The 19061-nt window shown below is 34.4% G+C and overlaps 3 protein-coding genes across 16 annotated transcripts; all 3 read left to right on the top strand.

Annotated features, from left to right (window-relative positions):
- Nucleotides 1-1230: 1230 nt before the first annotated feature.
- Nucleotides 1231-3844, top strand: LOC137817014 (uncharacterized). The gene is made up of 3 exons (XM_068620216.2): nucleotides 1231-1458; nucleotides 1676-3235; nucleotides 3444-3844. The coding sequence occupies exon 2, from the start codon at nucleotides 1849-1851 to the stop codon at nucleotides 3193-3195; it is 1347 nt and encodes a 448-aa protein (XP_068476317.1). The 5' UTR covers nucleotides 1231-1458; nucleotides 1676-1848; the 3' UTR covers nucleotides 3196-3235; nucleotides 3444-3844.
- A 718-nt stretch (nucleotides 3845-4562) lies between these two features.
- On the top strand, nucleotides 4563-13340 carry LOC137817013 (ADP/ATP translocase 1, mitochondrial). Of its 2 annotated transcripts, XM_090302616.1 has the most exons (4): nucleotides 6077-6586; nucleotides 6981-7003; nucleotides 12219-12567; nucleotides 12905-13340. In XM_090302616.1, the coding sequence occupies exons 1-4, from the start codon at nucleotides 6077-6079 to the stop codon at nucleotides 13199-13201; spliced, it is 1179 nt and encodes a 392-aa protein (XP_090158742.1). In that variant the 3' UTR covers nucleotides 13202-13340. The 2 variants fall into 2 exon arrangements, with proteins under 2 accessions (XP_090158743.1, XP_090158742.1); XM_090302617.1 differs by lacking the exons at nucleotides 6981-7003; nucleotides 12219-12567 and adding an exon at nucleotides 4563-4897 and having other exon boundaries at nucleotides 6042-6586.
- Nucleotides 13341-14513: 1173 nt separating this feature from the next.
- On the top strand, nucleotides 14514-18735 carry LOC137817054 (E3 ubiquitin-protein ligase BIG BROTHER). Of its 13 annotated transcripts, XR_016521102.1 has the most exons (11): nucleotides 14581-15024; nucleotides 15137-15192; nucleotides 15579-15677; nucleotides 15804-15972; nucleotides 16209-16446; nucleotides 16587-16624; nucleotides 16769-16825; nucleotides 17607-17740; nucleotides 18039-18147; nucleotides 18371-18482; nucleotides 18608-18735. XR_016521102.1 is itself a non-coding variant. In XM_068620274.2 (10 exons), the coding sequence occupies exons 4-10, from the start codon at nucleotides 15850-15852 to the stop codon at nucleotides 18422-18424; spliced, it is 741 nt and encodes a 246-aa protein (XP_068476375.2). In that variant the 5' UTR covers nucleotides 14514-15024; nucleotides 15137-15192; nucleotides 15579-15677; nucleotides 15804-15849; the 3' UTR covers nucleotides 18425-18556. The 13 variants fall into 13 exon arrangements, 12 of the variants coding, with proteins under 12 accessions (XP_068476375.2, XP_068476376.2, XP_068476372.2 ...); XM_068620274.2 differs by lacking the exon at nucleotides 18608-18735 and having other exon boundaries at nucleotides 14514-15024; nucleotides 16769-16813; nucleotides 18371-18556; XM_068620275.2 differs by lacking the exon at nucleotides 18608-18735 and having other exon boundaries at nucleotides 14563-15024; nucleotides 15820-15972; nucleotides 16769-16813; nucleotides 18371-18556.
- The last annotated feature ends 326 nt before the right edge of the window (nucleotides 18736-19061 follow it).

Raw genomic sequence — 19061 nt, 5'->3', positions numbered from 1 at the left:
TTTTTTTATTATTACTTATCATTTGTTATTAGTTAAGATTTTTTTTGTTTTCAAAGTCAGTAGACTTTTTTAGTTGATGTTAAACATAACTTTTTATTTATTTTATATTTATAAATAATATTTTTAATTGATGTAAACTGGAATTGTTTTTTACTAACATTGATTAAAATATATGTCAAAATTATCAATAAATTTTAACTACAGTTTTATTAAATAATATTAATAAAATTATTTTTTATTAATGCTATTAAATATTTTTATTAAGAATAATAAGGTTATTTTCAATTAATATAAGGTAAAAAAATTTATCATAATTTATACAAATTATTTTATAATTGACATTATTAAAATTACTGATTTCTTATTTCTCTATTTATCTCAATTAATATTGGAAAGACTATATTGTTTTGAAGATTACAATTTTTTTTTTTCAATTTACAGTAATTATTTTTTCTTCAAGTGAGTAGGATTGAAACATTAATGTCTGTATTTATATTTAATTGTTTGTATTTGCATTTAATGTTTGTATTTGTATTTAGTGTTTTAGTATTTCGTGGTAAATGAAATATTCTCTACCAATAATAAAATTAAAATTTACTGAATTAAAATTGTCTTATTTAGAGAAAATATTTTAAAATGTAAATAATTCAAATTTATTGTGTATATACATGTATTAAAAAATTATATATTTAAAATACATAATGAATTAACTAAAAAATAATTACGCAAGTCTAAATTATTAATTTCAATTATATCAAACATTATATAATATTATATAAAACGGTCCAGTTAATGTTTACTTTTTTAATAATATATTGGGTTCATATCAATTTAAAAAATAGCACACTCTAAACAGATTTAGTTTACTCTCACACTATAAATATGAAATATTGCTCTTTGGATTTAGATTAAATTGTGTGTGAAGAAGTTCTAAGCAAAAATTGAATAAGCTAAGATATTATTTAATAATTTTATTATCAGTTTAACTTTTTTTGTTATTTGAAAGGTATTACCAGGTACTAATTTTAAGAGTTAATTTAGTGTTTGGTTAACAAAAAAATTATACTTTGTTAAAGTTTTGAGATTAATAAAAAATATTATTTAAATTAGTTTTAAAACAATTACTATAAAATTAAACATATTTATATTATATTGTTTTGTGTGATATTATAATTTTGTATGTTATTTTTAGTAAATAAGATAAAATATTTATCTGGTCTTCAAAAACAAGTTGTTTACTATTTTTCCACGACAAGGTATAATATTTATTAAAAATGGTGGTTTTGACGAAAGAGATAAAAAATAATGGAGTTTTTATCTGGTGCTGAATTGTAGAGGTGAAAGAGATAAAAGAAACAGTGAAGTTGGTTCCCCACTATCAAAACAGGGGAAAGCTCCCTCTTTCATGTCTTTTTCTTTTGCTGCTGCTACAGTGCTATGACCTTCGTCCACCAACAGGTAAGCCAAAACAAGATCTGTAATCTATCTCAGATATTGTCATCAACTTTGGTTATAATTCCAGTGAATATCAGCGTATATTTTTATGTTGGGGTAGATATTTGAACTCATGGGTATATGTTTTTGTCACAACATATGAAGCTTGTCATGATTATTTGCAGTTAATGCGTTTGTTAATTGCCTATATGCGGATTCTGAGCTTTATTTTATGTTTTAGATGTCGTGTGAGCACAAGTTTTGGCTTCCCAGTTTTGAGATGGTGCAGGCTTAGTCAACTGGTTGTAAATAAGCACTGTTCTGTGCACGACCCAATTGAGATTTAAGTTTTTGTTCTGGTCTGTTTTTGTGTCAGCATCTTTGAGAATTAGGGTTTGTTTTTGTGTTTAAAGAATGAATGGTTCGGGTTTGGGTGGTGGCTTTTTGTCTGGCCCCAGTGGGGGGATTTTGGACTTGGAATCTTCATTTCATAGACACCAACAGACTCAACTGGGTCATCCATCAATTACTGGTCAACAGCAGTTGAATATCATGAGTGGTCTTGAAAGTGATCACCCCATTGGCCTGATTGAAGTGAAAAATTTGAATGCGGCGTTGAATTTTGGTAAAGGAAAGGCAATTGCTCCTTCCGATAGTAATGAGTTGAGTGACGAGGATGAGCCTAGCTATGCAGAAGAAGGGAATTGTGAGAACCTGGATGGTGGGAAGGGCAAAAAGGGGTCTCCTTGGCAGCGAATGAAGTGGACGGATAATGTGGTTAGGCTTCTTATAACAGTGGTGAGTTGTGTGGGTGACGATGGCACTATTGCAGGCATGGATGGTCACAAAAGGAAATCTGGGGTTTTACAGAAGAAGGGCAAGTGGAAAACAGTCTCCAAGATAATGATAAGCAAGGGTTGTCATGTGTCGCCACAGCAGTGTGAGGACAAGTTCAACGACTTAAATAAGAGATACAAGAGGTTAAATGACATACTTGGAAGGGGAACTTGTTGTCAAGTGGTTGAGAATCCGGCGTTAATGGATTCAATACCTAACCTGTCAGCTAAGATGAAGGATGATGTTAGGAAGATCCTGAGCTCAAAACACTTGTTTTATAAGGAGATGTGTGCCTACCATAATGGGCAAAGGATACCGAATTGTCATGAACTTGATTTGCAGGGTTATTCTATGGAGCATGGGAGGGACTCAACAAGAGATAATAATGGATCTGAGGATGAAGATGAGAATAACAATGATAGCGAGGAGGATGAGTTGGATGATGACATTAATATTAATGCACACGAGGATGGAGGGAGGATGCAGGAACTATGTGATAGAAATATATTAAGTGAGGAGGATGGCCATTTTGGCCCACAAGCTTCTCGGATGGACAAATTTGAGATTGAAATGGCAAGGGTTTTTCAAGACCCCACAAAGTCATTACGCGAACAAAGAGAGTGGATTAAAATCCAGATGTTGCAGCTTCAAGAGCAAAATATCAGCTACCAAGCCCAAACTCTTGAACTTGAGAAACAGCGGCTTAAGTGGTTAAGATATTGCAGCAAGAAGGACAGAGAACTGGAGAGGCTGAGATTGGAGAACAAAAGAATGAAGTTAGAAAACGAGCACAGGATCTTGAAACTGAAACAAAAAGAGCTAGAGGTAGATTTCAGTACATCTGAGATGTCTTTAGACCCTGCCTCTATAGGAATCAACCGGCCGCAGGGAAGGGAGCATGTCAGCTTAGGCAGACAACAGTAGCTGCTTCTCAGAAAGGATCAGCCACTATTGCTTAAATGAGGTATAAAATGAAACCCTTTCGTTTAAAATGTTTAATAATTTGTTGTTACAGTTATAGGGTTACATGGTAGGTAGTTTACTAGGTTGTAGATATAAAATTGCATTAACATAGTAAATGAATTATGTAGCAATTTGTTCAAAGCTTCCAACCATATTGTAGAGAAGAGAGTTCACTTGACAATATATATGTTTTTTTATACCTTTTGCAGTCCTGTGGCGCTAGCAACTGAGCTGAGATGCGTAAATTCATTTGGAATGTGCATGGTTTTGCTCAACTAGTTGTGTACTTTACCTTATTTAATCCCTATATATTGGCATGTGGGATTTTGCCAGTATGTGAGAAAAGAAGGATGTTGCTGCAAGACACTTAGCTCCTATTGGTCATCAATTTACCATTGATGTGGCTTTAACTTGTTTTTGTCAACTAATTGTAACTGTTACATTTGTATATTGTACACAAAAATAATTGTGCAACTCGGGGAAAAAGGTTACAAGCATCCCTGGGAGTATGTCACCCACTTTGTATTAATAACCTTTTTTGGTACAGAATTTGTTATAACTTTGTTACGTTAAATTGCCTCATGAAGAATGCTTGATTCATTTTTAGCTATGTATATTCCAAAGCACCTTCGTGAAAGCTTTTAAGTAATCTTTCAAAACTTAGTTGTTTCCGTCTACATTTTTTTTAAAATTGTCGCCGGCGCAGTATTGTTATTTGTTACTCCCCTTATTGTTATTTTATTGTCTGCTTCCTGTTTAGTATATAGGTTTTGGACCGTTCAACGGTATGGTGTGTTTGCCTTTGATTACTTCAGTAGAAATAATTTTTTTAAAGGTTTCTTCAAAAAGATTTTAACCATATGAAACAATCTGATAGGCGTATAGGCTTATTGGGTGTTTGGTTTTACCTCTAACAATTTAGTACTTGTTATCGGGCGCAACAATGTTGGAGATTCTATATCGACTAAAGATTAAAATGTTTCATAGTTTATAGGTGAGTGTAAGTCTCATTTATAAGTCGGTTTTATGAGGTTGAGTTAGGTTTAAAATTTACTTCTTAATATGGTATTCGAGTTTTCTAACAAGTATTTATTATCAGAACATTTTATAATTTATAAATGAGTGTAAACTTTATTTTATAAGTCGTTTTTATAAGGTTGACATATTGTCTTATTAACATAATTTAATGTCGAAAGCGTTTCTGTTAGTTTTTAATGTTGATCGCGAAATCAGGGCCAGTGCTTTATTCTGCATTTTTTTTCTTGTTAACTTGCCATTTTCGTTAATTTTAGGCGATTTTAAGTGGAAATGTTATATGATAAACAAACAGGTTTCAATTTATTAAAAGAAATGGTCCAACTTAAAAAGTCTTGTGCATACAAGTCTATGTCAGAAATTTCCATGAAACCTTCAATTTCAGATTTCACGAAGTGGAAGATCATTTTTCAGCAATAATTATTCCAATTTAAAATGCAAAATCAACCTGTTGCTCCAAAACCGTAGGATTTGTGCCTACCATGCTATATAGCTGTAAAATTTGCTGGTTCATACCAACTAGGGAGAAAGAATATTTTTAATTTATCAGAACGGATCAAGTCTCCCTGAGTTCACGAGCCTCGAAGGTTTTCATTCAAGAACCGAAGACCAACAATACAATTTCTCTGTGAGTGTTTGGGATGGCTTTTATTTGTGTTTCTCTCTATAACCCTGTTCGTGTTGATTTACATGTTAGTATCTGTCACTTATTTTGTTCTTTTAATTCTTGGATTATTGCTTAAGCTGGTTTGTTTATCTATTTTGATCGATTTATGTTTATTTAAGACACTCTGTTTACTTGATTCCATAGCTGATTGGTATATAACTGTGCTTCTGATTGTAGTGTGGTTCTAACTGCATAAATTTTGACATTTAAGTTTCATCAGAGTTGGACTGAGTATGGATGAATTTCTTTGACAAAGTAGTTTTCTATTGATCAAATATAGTAAGGTAATTGCAGCGGACAATGCAGAGTTGTTATCTTACCTATCATACCTCATTTATAGACTTAGTCCTATCCAAACTATATTAATTAGTGAAAAGCCAGCGTGGTGATTTTGGAGGTTATCTTTATTTTGGTCTGAGTCTGAGGTTTAGTCGGCTTAAGAATCCAACGCTTTATTTTTTTCATCCTGGGTTATTACATTTTTTTCACTGTTATCTACTTGAAACTTGATTTTGTGACAGTTTGAGACCCACACGTTTCTAAGTATGACTTTGAAACAAATCTTATTTCTGTTTAGGATTAAACTCTATATAATACAATGTTATAATTGTCTCTGGTATAAAATATATAGTGAGAAGGTTCTTGAGTCATGTAAATATGTAACATAATTTTGTGCCTCTATATTGATTGGTAGAGTGAAGGATGTTGATATTGTTATAATGTTGGTAGAAGGAAGTTTTCAATCATTAGGATGATTGTTAAAACTATGATAAACATTATGATTTTCTATAAGTATTGCTATATGTACTATCATGTTATGTTTTATCAACTATATGTAAGCAATGCATTTTTAGCTATAGACAAGAAAAATATGACTTTGAAGTTGACTGAGAAACATCTGTGATGAATACTACAATATGATAGAACTCTTACTTTTTCTTTAGTTACTTCACACCTTCATTTTCTTCCCCCAGTAATAAGCAGAAGCTGTCAATAAGCAGCTTAAATATAATTGGGAATTCAGTGTTACTCTTGAACTCAAATAGCCCAGTTCTTGATTTCATTTAGGTCCATAAATAGCTTGACATAATTTATTCTGTTGCAGTTTATAGTATCTCTAAGCACTCAACTACTCAAGCAATGATGATTGATAAACAACAGTACCCAACGATCGAACAAAAGTTTGCTGGGCAGCTTCACTTGAGATCCAACTCCAACCTTTCCCCACATGTTGGAACTTGTTACGGAGATTTGAAAAGGATAGCTCTGTTTCAGCAGCGATTCTCACTAGAAAATTATTCAAATGCAGGGTTGCAGTTCCCTGTCATGCCTGCATGCAAACCCACAAACAACATGCATGCTATAGGTTCACCAGTGTTCGTGCCATCGCCTTTGGAGAAAAACTGGGGAACCTTTGCCACTGATTTTCTCATGGGTGGAGTTTCTGCGGCAGTGTCCAAGAGTGCAGCTGCTCCTATTGAGCGTGTAAAGCTTCTCATTCAAAATCAGGATGAGATGATCAAAGCAGGTCGTCTCTCTGAACCCTACAAGGGCATTGGAGATTGCTTCGGAAGAACAATCAAAGACGAGGGGTTTGTTTCATTATGGAGAGGAAACACTGCCAACGTTATCCGTTACTTTCCAACACAGGTATACTTGTCATTCCACGTCAAATTTTGTATTGTTGTAGATCGCACATCGACTAAAAAGTAAAACATTTTATTCTTGATAAGTGAATTTTATGAGATTGAGTTAGACTTAAAATCCGTTTTTTAATCTTAATATGGTATCAGAACTGAGTTTATTAGGCCTAAAGTGCCACCCTCGGACCTACTATGTCTTCATGGAGATAAAATCATACTCCTTCATTAATATTTTTTTGTCTTGATGAGGGTTTCTATTCATTCTCTTGGTGACATTAAACAAATTTTCTCGTTTAGGTAAGAACTAATAAAACTCCTTGAACTAGGGTGATCTAAGACCATAAAATGATTTATAGTCCATTAATGGTTAAGCTTGTGACTACTGTCTAATGCTTTTATAGGCCTTGAATTTTGCATTCAAAGACTATTTTGTGGGTTTATGACTCACCTTTACCGTTATCTTGGCATAAATGGGAGGTTAATTGCCACAATCAATTGCAATCAATAGGAGGTTAATTGCCGCAATCAATTGCAATCAATGGGAGATTAATTGCCGTAATCAATTACAATCAATGGGAGGTTAATTACCATTAATTGTATTTATTATTGTTGTCTCCTAGAACCACTATATATAGTGGCTTCCTTCAAGCAATGTAACACACTACAAACAAGCAACTCACACTTGCTTCCTCTCTCTTTTCATATACTCTCTATTTCTGTTCTTGGGTGTAAGTGTTTAACCCATATAGAGAGGATTTGTTTTAGGGCTATTTATCTATTAGTCTGAGAGGAATTCATTGTACTCCCAATATCATTATAGTGAAAGTTTTGGCTCTCTCGCCGGTGGTTTTTTACCTCTATTTAAAGGGGTTTTCCACCTAAAAATTCTGGTATCATTCTCACTTTACTTGTTACTTTAATTTCTCATAATCTTTGGTTGAAATTATCACGCTTCCGCACACGATATCCCTACAAATTGGTATCAGAGCTTTTCGATAATTCCACCAGGATCTATTGTTCAATAATGTCAAAATTGGATATTGAGAAATTTGATGGTAAAATCAGCTTTGCTATCTGGCGAGTCCAGATGCTAGCTGTTCTCACCCAGAATGGTTTAAAGAAAGTTCTGGCAGGTAAAATGATGAGACCAACCACCATGACGGAGGAGCAGTGGGATGAGATGGATGAAAAGGCATTGTCTGCAATCCAGTTATGCTTGTCCCGTGAGGTGTTGCGTGAGGTCATCAACGAGAAAAGTACAGCAGGCATATGGAGTAAATTGGAGTCTTTATACATGACCAAAAGTCTTGCAAACAAACTCCGGTTAAAGGAGCGACTCTTTACACTCCGAATGTCTGAAGGTACTCCCATCCAATCTCACCTTGATGAATTTAATTCCATCATAATTGATTTGGAAAATTTGGATGTTAAAATTGATGATGAGGATAAAGCTGTTCTACTTATTGTTTCTCTACCACCCTCGCATCGACAATTCAAAGAAATTATGTTATACGGTAATTATCTTACCTTAAGCTTTGATGATGTCAAGACTAATTTATTAGCCAAAGAAAAATTTGATACTCAAATTCATTCTGAAAGTTCTGGTGAAGGATTAGTAGTTAGAGGGAGAAACCAAGAGAAATGTAAGAACAATAAGTATAAATCTAGGTCAAAATCTAGAGGCAAGAACTCCAAATATTGTCGTTATTGCAAGAAAAAGGGACACGAGATCTCTGACTGTTATAAATTGAAAAATAAGCAAGATAGAGAAGATAAGGGAAATGGTAAACAACCAGAAAAATTTGCCGAAGCTAGTATTGTTGAAACTGAATCTGATGGGGATTGTTTTGTAGCTTCCAACACTGAACAAAGGTCTAAAAATGAATGGATTCTTGATTCTGGTTGTACTTTTCACATGTCTTACAATAGAGATTGGTTTACCACATATGAACCTGTTTATAATGGTCTTGTTTTGATGGGAAACGATGCTCAATGCAAAGTTGTTGGTGAAGGAACAATCAAAATCAAGACACATGATGGAATTGTTAGAACTTTAACAGGTGTCAGATATGTCCCTGAGTTGAAACGGAATCTCATTTCCTTAGGCACCCTTGAATCTCATGGGTGTAGATACTCAGCTGAAGGTGGAGTTTTAAAAGTGTCTAAAGGAGCTCTTGTGTTACTAAAGGCAATTCGATGTGATAGTTTGTATGTGCTGCAGGGTTCAACTGTTACAGGTTCTGCAGCTGTTGCCTCACCCAACAAAGATAACACCAAGTTGTGGCATATGAGATTAGGCCACATGAGTGAGAAGGGAATTCTAATCCTCAAGAAGAAGGGTCACCTTGGTAACCACTGTACGGGAAAGGTTGATTTCTGTGAACATTGCATTTTTGGTAAGCAGAAAAAGGTTAGTTTTTCTAAAGCCATACACAGAACCAAAGGTACTTTGGATTATATTCATTCGGATCTTTGGGGTCCTTCAAAAGTTCCCTCCAAAGGTAAATGTCGTTATATGATGACAATTATTGATGACTTCTCACGAAAACTGTGGGTGTATTTCCTTAAACATAAGAATGAAGCATTTTCCACTTTTAAAGAGTGGAAATTATTGATTGAGAATCAGACTGGCAAGAAGATAAAGAGGTTAAGGACAGACAATGGCCTTGAGTTCTGTTCGAATGAATTCAATAATTTCTGCAAGAAGGAAGGCATTTCCAGACACTTCACCATCCCAAGTACTCCACAACAGAACGGGGTTGCAGAAAGAATGAATAGAACTATCCTGGAGAGAGTTCGTTGCATGTTCTCTCATTCTGGTTTGAGCAAATCTTTTTGGGCTGAAGCGGCTTCAACGGCATGTTATCTGATAAACCGCTCTCCTAACAGATCAATTGATTGCAACATTCCAGAAGAAGTTTGGTCAGGTAACCATGTTGATTATTCTAATCTTAAAATATTTGGTTGCCCTGCTTATTCTCATGTAAACGAGGGAAAATTAGAACCTCGTGCTAAGAAGTGCATTTTCTTGGGTTATGGCTCAGGGGTTAAAGGCTATCGTTTATATGACCCAGAATCTCATAAAGTAATTCATAGTCGAAATGTGACCTTTAATGAAAATGCTATGCTTTCTTCTGCAAAAGATACTGTTATTTCCTCAATTGATACAGGTGACCAGGAAGATGCTCGAGAGAAGGTGGAGTTTGAGATTAAAACACCCGCTCATGAGGAAGACGTTCCCAATTCCTCCAGTACTCAAGGTGATCAAGTCACTGTTACTGATGGTACAAATGAACATTTGAGTCCACATGAGCAATGTCCACCTAAACGACGAGGATTACCACAGCCATGGTCTATGGCTCAAGAACTTCCACAACAAAGACCAAGAAAACCGACTCAAAGATTAATTACAGAATCAGCCAACATTGCTTATGCTTTAACTATTGCACAAGAGATGGGTGAAGAAGGTGAACCCAAGAATTACTCTGAAGCTATCTCTGGTGACGACTCAACAAAGTGGATTGCTGCTATGCAAGAAGAAGTTGAGAGTCTTCTCAAAAACGAAACATGGGAATTGGTGAAGTTACCAGAAGGAAAACGAGTCATTAGTTGCAAGTGGATCTTTAAGAGAAAAGAAGGGATCCCTGGTGTTGAGAGTACAAGGAATAAAGCAAGATTTGTTGTAAGAGGTTTTGATCAAGAGAAAGGTATTGACTTTAATGAAGTTTTTTCTCCTGTTGTTCGTCATACTTCAATACGTATATTACTTGCTTTAGTTGCCTTGTATGATTTGGAGCTGGAACAGTTAGATGTGAAAACTGCTTTTCTTCATGGTAATCTTGAGGAAGAGATTTACATCCAGCAGCCTGAGGGCTTCGTTGTTCCTGGAAAGGAGGACCATGTATGTCGTTTGAAGAAATCTCTATACGGCTTGAAGCAATCACCAAGACAATGGTATAAGAGGTTTGATTCTTTCATGATTGGACATGGATACTCCAGAAGTAGCTATGATAACTGTGTTTATTTTCAAAAGACATCTGATGGGTCTTTTGTATACTTGTTGCTATATGTTGATGACATGTTGATTGCTGCAAGAGATAAATTTTTAGTTAACAAGTTAAAGGCTCAGCTTAGCAGTGAATTTGATATGAAGGACTTAGGTCCTGCCAAGAAAATTTTGGGAATGGAGATCAACAGAGACCGTCAAGCTGGAAAACTTTTTCTATCACAAAAGAAGTATGTTCTTAAGATGCTTGACAAATTTGGAATGCGAGATTGCAAAGCTGTTAATACTCCAATTGCCGCCCACTTCAAGTTGTCATCAGATCAGTGTCCAAAATCAGACGAGGACAAAAGACGCATGTCACATGTCCCGTATTCAAATGCAATTGGAAGTCTCATGTATGCAATGGTATGTACTAGACCTGATTTAGCTTATGCTGTTAGCATTGTTAGCAGGTTCATGCATAATCCAGGCAAGGCACACTGGGAAGCCGTTAAATGGATATTTCGTTATCTGAAAGGTTATCCAGATCTTGGTTTGGTATTTGATCAACATAGAGCCGATCCCGGAGGAGCAGTTGGCTATGTTGATGCTGACTATGGTGGTGATTTAGATCGGAGAAGGTCACTTTCAGCTTACATCTTTACCCTATGTGGGTCTGCTATCAGTTGGTATTCTTCACTTCAAGCAATTGCGGTTTTGTCCACCACTGAAGCAGAATATATTGCTGCTACAGAAGGTATGAAAGAGGCTATATGGCTTCGAGGCTTGGTAAGTGAACTTGGTCTTCAACAAGATGTTCTTGTTATATTTTGTGATAGTCAGAGTGCTGTCCACTTGACCAGGAACAGTAAGTATCACTCAAGGACCAAGCACATTGAAATCAAACACCATTTTATCCGAGACATTGTTGATACAGGAGATATAATTGTTGAAAAAATTCATACGACCGAAAATCCTGCAGACATGTTGACCAAGCCACTTCCATCGGCTAAGTTCGATCATTGCCTGAACTTAGCTGGTATTATCCATACTTAATCAAGGCTTCATGGCGAGAGAGTGTTCCAGTCAAAGGCAAGTCAAGGTGGAGATTTGTGGGTTTATGACTCACCTTTACCGTTATCTTGGCATAAATGGGAGGTTAATTGCCACAATCAATTGCAATCAATAGGAGGTTAATTGCCGCAATCAATTGCAATCAATGGGAGATTAATTGCCGTAATCAATTACAATCAATGGGAGGTTAATTACCATTAATTGTATTTATTATTGTTGTCTCCTAGAACCACTATATATAGTGGCTTCCTTCAAGCAATGTAACACACTACAAACAAGCAACTCACACTTGCTTCCTCTCTCTTTTCATATACTCTCTATTTCTGTTCTTGGGTGTAAGTGTTTAACCCATATAGAGAGGATTTGTTTTAGGGCTATTTATCTATTAGTCTGAGAGGAATTCATTGTACTCCCAATATCATTATAGTGAAAGTTTTGGCTCTCTCGCCGGTGGTTTTTTACCTCTATTTAAAGGGGTTTTCCACCTAAAAATTCTGGTATCATTCTCACTTTACTTGTTACTTTAATTTCTCATAATCTTTGGTTGAAATTATCACGCTTCCGCACACGATATCCCTACATATTTTAAGAAGCTGTTCAACTTCAAGAAAGACAGGGATGGATACTGGAAATGGTTTGCAGGGAACGTAGCATCTGGTGGTGCAGCAGGAGCTGTATCTTCGGTGTTTGTATATTCATTGGATTACGCTCGAACCCGCCTTGCAAATGATGCCAAGGCTGGAAAGAAGGGTGGAGAGAGGCAGTTCAATGGCTTGATCGATGTCTACAGGAAGACTCTTCAATCAGACGGTGTTGCTGGCCTCTACCGTGGCTTCAACGTTTCTTGCGTTGGAATCATTGTCTACCGTGGTTTGTATTTTGGCATGTATGATTCTCTCAAACCAGTGCTCTTGGTGGGAACTTTGCAGGTGAGGCATTCCGTTTTTTGGTTGGAATCATTACATTCCGTTTTTCGATTTTATAAGGTTGAGTTAGGTTTAAAGATCACTTTTTAGTATTTCTTAGTTTATTCAATATGTTATAAATCTCATTAATTAGAGATTAAGACATTTTATTTCATAGTATATAAGTGAATATAAAGTCACCTTATAAGCTGATTTTATGAGATTAAGTTAGACTTAAGTCAATCTCTTAATATGGTATCAAGAGTCATTTCGAACCTTTAGTCTCAGCGTGAGGAGGTGTATTAAAGATCACATATCGACTTAAAGTCCACTTCTTAATATTTTCATTTTTATTTTTCAGGATAGTTTTTTGGCTAGCTTTGCTTTGGGGTGGCTCGTTACTATTGGTGCAAGCCTTGCCTCCTACCCCTTAGATACGGTTCGCAGAAGAATGATGATGACATCGGGTGAAGCTGTGAAGTACAAAAGCTCTTTGGATGCATTATCGCAAATTGTGAAGAATGAAGGTTCAAAATCTCTCTTCAAGGGTGGTGGTGCAAACATTCTTCGTGCAGTTGCGGGTGCTGGTGTGCTTTCTGGTTATGACAAACTTCAGTTACTTCTTATAGGAAAGAAGTATGGTTCTGGTGGGGCTTGATTAACACAAGTGTCATATATTAAGAATTTGTGTGGTGAAAACTGCATTCAAAAGTCAACTTTTTATTTATTTATGTGGAATTATATATAATTCAATATTTGTCCAATAAATTTAAGCTTGGACTTGTGTTATGATGTCATATATTTGTTAATTATTTATATATTTCATAAATATTAAGTGTTGTATCAACCACTAATAACGTATCATTATAGTAATATTTTTAGGTATATTAAAGTATCAATTAACTTTTACTTTACCATGATTAATTCATGTCTGGAAAATTTGATTCATAATTTTTTGTGGAAATTTTTTACTTATCCCATTCTTTTAATTTCATAATCTTTTTCCTAATCTATTTAAAATAACGGTAAGGATAAAACCAATAAATTTAAAGGGCGAAATTAATCCAACTATTTTACGGTAAGGATAAAAATTATGGTTCCTTTATTTTTAATTTTAGTTTTTATTCTAAAATATAAGTATTTAATCTTTTGATTTTTTAAAGGAAATATTTTAATCCAACAATCTAAATTAAGATATTCGTAGTTAAAATATTAATCATAAAAAACTAATTAGAATGCATCATATGTACTTTAAAAAAACTGTATAGTACGTGGGTTAATATACTTTAGATATCAAAGTCTTAATTTAAACTATTAAATTAAAATCATTCAGTTTTTTTAAAAAATAAGACAAATTTTCCTTTCACTTCCATTCTTTTGCCCCCACACCTCCATATTTTTTTTTTAATTTAACAATATCATTTTGAATATGATGGAGAATGTGATGTCTTATTCTTTATTTTCAAATGGTAGTGATGATGATTTCTTGTGTTGATTGCTTATGGTGGCTGGTGGTGAACATTGATGAAAGTTACAAACTCTAAAAAAATTAGAAAACTAAAATTCAATCAATTTTTTCACCAATCCTTTTATATATATATTCAAATGATGAAACTGTTCTGTTAAATGCTATGACTAGTTATTTAAAAATGTAATATTATACTTATTTAAATTTAAAAAAAATATTAAAACGGTTTTTTTTATAATTAATATGAAAGTATGGGAAGTATGGAGGTGAGATGAGAATTTGACAAAAATAAAAGACTATTTATTTATTTATTTTAAAAACAGAGAAACTAAAATTTAGGAATGGAAAAATGAGAGAAGAGATATTTGAAGCTAATAAAATATGGTTGTGACACGAGTCATGGCATTCCTATGCACACAACACAATCGTCCTATCCGTTAAGGACAAGCAGCGAATCTTTTTGAATTTAGTTTATTAATTAGTTGGCGAATGTCTCGTGGCTATTCTTTATTTCTTCATCTTCAGGCTTCACCACTGCAGACAAAAGGACTGTGCTGTGATTCGAATATGTGAAGATAAGTTATACTTTTCGTGTTTCGCTTCATTTCCACGCCAGCACTTTCTTTCAACTCACCTTCATTTTCTCACATGACTCGCACTATCTCTTTTCCATCTCTTCCTCTTATGTCTTCACTCGTGTCACTATTTTTTCACACAAACACTATTTAAATGTGAAAAACAATCATTTTACTAAACCCCATAGTACATATAATAAATAAATAAATATAATAGTTAAATAAATATATAAAATAAAATAAAATAGAAAAAAGAGAAAAACCGAAACGGTTGGAGAAGAGGTGCGATGCAGGTGATCATGATCTATCTAACGGAGTTGGCGTGTTCCTTCAAGGAGTGCTTAAAGGTGGAGAAAGCAGAGTTAAGATAGGCAGTTACAAAGCCTTTCATTCGTTCCTTCGTTCATTCATTTTCATTCGGCACCAGAAGCGATCAAGGTCAGTTTCTTCATATTCCTTCCATTCAATTCACTTTCTTCATCTTACACTCATGCATTCGTTTTTTATCTTCACTCTTCACCTATCGCGGTTTTTCTTGTTATGCTTCTAGAATCAATGCAACTGCGAGGCTAGGTTCTAATCCCCTGCTTCCGTCCAACTAAAGAGGTACTCGTCGTTGAATTTTTTTCGTTTATTCTCCGGAGATTGAAGATTTCACGTTTCCTTCTACGCGATCTTGTTCTTCGCTGCATAACTAACTACCTCGACAATTTTAAGCTGTTTCTTTTTTTTCCACTTGATTAGTGCGCTTTCAAGTTCACCTCATTTATGTCGTTTATATTCGATGGCTGTTTTTTTTATATAGTGTGTATCTGTTAGGATTTTAATATTGTTCAGTAATAAGGATGTTTAAAATTGTTGCTGTATCTTTATTGTTTTATTATTTTCGTGATCATTATTAACTATATGAGTAGTGATTTACTACTAATTATTGGCTTTCTTATTATTGTAATTAGAAAAACGTAATAGTTTTTTTTTTTCTCAAAATTCAGGTTAACATTTTAGAGTAGCTGAGTGATCTGGTGTTAAGTGCTTTACTTTTACTGACGAACATGCGGAACTGAATACGTGATTCACTCTACAGATTAAATGTATGTGAATTCATTCTGCACATTACCTTTTGGTGATTCACTCTGCAGATTACTTGTCTGTGAATTCACTATTTTCCGTAAATTCACATTACAGATTCACTATTTTCTTTGAAATTCACTCCACAGATTACTTGTCTGGCAGATAGAATTCAAGATTAGTTGGAACCCAGACATGGAGGTCCGTTACAATAACATCTGCTATCCCTACAGTACAGCAGGAAGCTTTATTGAATATGTTGAAGGTCTTACATACGAACATGTTAACTTCATTTTTTCTGGCGCTTCACTTCCTCAGGTACCTTTAGAGATATTATCTAGATTATGTTTGGAGATTAATAGATTTTTGCACCCCTTTATGTAGATTTGTTGGGATGACCTAGCTCGGTTTGATATACAGTGTAGAAATTTGCAAATATAGAATAAACTTCTGTTTTTAAAGGGTTTATATGCAATATTATTCATGTTATTTTTCTACGAGTAGAACTCTGGTTGAAAGTTGCAAGTAAAAAGTGTTTCCATATATATATACAGGAGAGTTTATACCCTTCAAGTTCAACTACAAACTTTTACAAATCTGGGCTATCTGAACCAGGTAGTACCTCGTACTATCAGGATAGTAATGGTTACGAGGTGAATTATTATGAACAATTGGTGGATGAGTATAGAAGGCACTCGGAAAACTCTGCAACAATCAATGAACAGATGACAACAGTATGTATAGAAAGGGAAGAAGGAGTAAACAATGTCACACTAGACAGTTCTATTGAATGTATGCTACCGAGTTTCATCTCTGGATAATTTTCATCAAATACATTATCCACCTAGTACCCTTTTTGCAGATCTATAATTCGATACCCATGTATAAAATGTGTGCTCAAAATTAAAACAAATCCATCTCTTTTCTTTCAGGTCCACGAAGGCATCATAATGATTTCAATGATTATGAGGTATTTTTTATTAAATTTCTGGTGCATTAAATATTTAAATAATTAAATGGAAATTCTTTCAACATTGAAGAAGTTGTATTTATGCCTACAACACAATTCAATTTATTAGAATGAACTAAGCCATTTTTTTATAAAAAATTTCAGGTCAGTTGGGAAGACAATATTGATCCTGACAACATGACCTATGAGGTTGAACTGAAAGTATTAGCCTTCCTTTTGTTGCCCACATATACTTCTCCCTTATATTTGGTTTCCTAGAAAATGTTCTAGATGTATATAATGCTAAGGTTTGCAATTGTTTGATTTTAGTCTTCGGCTTTACTCGTGCACAAACCTTCCTCCTTCGTTTCTTCCAGCATAATGCATTATGTTATATCCACCATACAATTGCATCATTTCCCCAAAAAATGTTAAAAAGTTGTATAATGGTAATTATAATCCAGAAACTTGATTTTTATTATGGTTTTAACAATTGCTTAGAATAGTTACACAGGAGACAGTTGTGGGATTGATTTAGCAATTAGGACCTTTTGTCACCCATTACAGTTACAAGTAAGGAAGGCGCTGCAAAACCTCTACCATTTTACAAATTATTTGTTTTAAACAAGCAAGAAATGATATGATAACCCTTGCCTTCCCCTATAAAAAAAATAGACTAACGTAACAAACAACTATCAAGGTTCAAAACCAATGGATGGATGTGTGAGATACTAATGTAACAAACAACTATTACGGTTTAGTTATAATAGTATAATACTTTTCTTAAAGTATCCTTTCTCATGTTAGTTATGAAAGAACTTTTGGGACAGTATTCTTTTATCTTCTCTCTAAATCCCTTTGTACTTGCTAATGATGTGCCACTGGTGGTTGAAAAGGCTTGTTCAAGTGAAAATCTGAATTTCTTGTAATAGTTGGAAATACAAACTTCTTTCACTTGGTTTTATTCTTTTACTCTTTCTTCATACCATTTTATTTATCGCAGGAACTACTTGAATTAGGTGAGACAGTTGGAACTGAGAGTCGTGGTCTCTCCCAAGAACAAATCTCATCGATTCCAGTATCAAAGTACAAGTGTGGCCGCTTCTTCTTCTTTAGGAAGAAGTCACGGGAGGAGAGGTTATTTTCCGTTTCTAGATTTTGTTTTAGTTTTTTTAAGAAGAAATTTACTTCATGTAAGTTTTTCTATTAAATAAATTTTTTTTCAGAATTATATGCCTTCTTTCTTAGTTCTTAAACTACATTGTCTACCAGAGGTTAATAAATATGACTGCGCAGACGCTCCAAGACTATCACTAAGAACAACATGCGCATGAACAAGATGTATTACATGTGCATGTACAACAATTTTACAAATACCAACTAGAGTTCTAGTCTTAGGTATTGCTGTGCTTTTCTGACTCATTTTCCTGTTTAGATGCGTGATTTGTCAGATGGAATATAGAAGAGGGGACAAGAGAATGACTTTACCATGCAAACATGCCTATCACGCTAGCTGTGGGAACAAATGGCTTAGCATCAATAAGGCAAGTTGTTTAGAAATGAGATATCCTAGTGCGCGTAATAGACTTCGAACTTCAGAATCTGATACATCTTGAAAATTTTATAAAAATAAGCTTTCTCACTTGCATTTTTTTTTGAAATCCATATTTTTGTCAGTTGTTGATTCTCATTAATGTATAATAATGAGTTCGTTAAATACTTGTAAATTTGACATATACCTCTTATTTTTTTTGTGTGTGTTTTCAGGCTTGTCCTATGTGTTACAGGGAGGTGATTGTGGACGTGCCAAAACACAAATAAGCAACCCTCGAGCCTACCTGTATTGATTCCGTTTTTCCTATATCTCTTTTTTTATCAGGTAGTAAATAATGTATTATACAAGGCTACCCATTCTCATTGACAAAAATGAAAAATAATCCATCTTTCCTAGTACAACCTACCAAAAAATTGTGGTTAATTAATACTTAAGAGTATTTGTTCTAGGGGTTGTACCTCTCCTTCTGCAACTAGCAGAATTGACGATGTGTGGAGGAAGCGGTGCAGCATTGAGAATGAAGTATGATGATCAAGGAGGAATTGTTTTAGAAACTCAATATGATTTTAAACCGATTAAACATTAAGTCAGAAATGATAATTTGGTTTGATAAGAATAGTATTCACTAGCTGTTGTAGTGTTTGGAAAGAAAGAGGTGATCTGGATGGATGGTAAAGGGAGTGTGGGATGTTGGCAGAAGCGGGATGGGGTCACATAAGGTGTGTAGCAGTGATGAGGAAGAGGTGTCACTATAGATTTAACGTATTAGAGTATAACTCTTTGAAGATGTGTTTGGAACCACTTTCTGCTGAAGAAGCACATTTTGCATAATGTGGTGCAGATCTATCATGCATTTCTGCTGACTGTTTTGGTGCAGATCTATCATGCCAAGTTTACAGCATA

This window comes from Phaseolus vulgaris, chromosome 5 (genome assembly GCF_051622355.1).
Source record: "Phaseolus vulgaris cultivar YP4 chromosome 5, ASM5162235v1, whole genome shotgun sequence".
NCBI classification, from domain to species: Eukaryota; Viridiplantae; Streptophyta; class Magnoliopsida; order Fabales; family Fabaceae; genus Phaseolus; species Phaseolus vulgaris.
Note: the sequence above shows the minus strand (reverse complement) of the source record. Positions and strands in the feature narration are given on the sequence as shown.

Excerpts from the sequence above, each read along its gene's own strand:
- LOC137817013 (XM_090302616.1), top strand. The coding sequence starts at position 6,077 with ATGATGATTGATAAACAACAGTACCCAACGATCGAACAAAAGTTTGCT. Across the intron at positions 7,004-12,218 it reads TTGAATTTTGCATTCAAAGA|ATATTTTAAGAAGCTGTTCA; the intron begins CTATTTTGTGGG and ends CGATATCCCTAC. Across the intron at positions 12,568-12,904 it reads TCTTGGTGGGAACTTTGCAG|GATAGTTTTTTGGCTAGCTT; the intron begins GTGAGGCATTCC and ends TTTATTTTTCAG.
- LOC137817014 (XM_068620216.2), top strand. The coding sequence starts at position 1,849 with ATGAATGGTTCGGGTTTGGGTGGTGGCTTTTTGTCTGGCCCCAGTGGG.
- LOC137817054 (XM_068620271.2), top strand. The coding sequence starts at position 15,850 with ATGGAGGTCCGTTACAATAACATCTGCTATCCCTACAGTACAGCAGGA. Across the intron at positions 16,826-17,606 it reads CCTATGAGGTTGAACTGAAA|GAACTACTTGAATTAGGTGA; the intron begins GTATTAGCCTTC and ends TATTTATCGCAG. Across the intron at positions 17,741-18,038 it reads AAGAAGTCACGGGAGGAGAG|ATGCGTGATTTGTCAGATGG; the intron begins GTTATTTTCCGT and ends TTTCCTGTTTAG.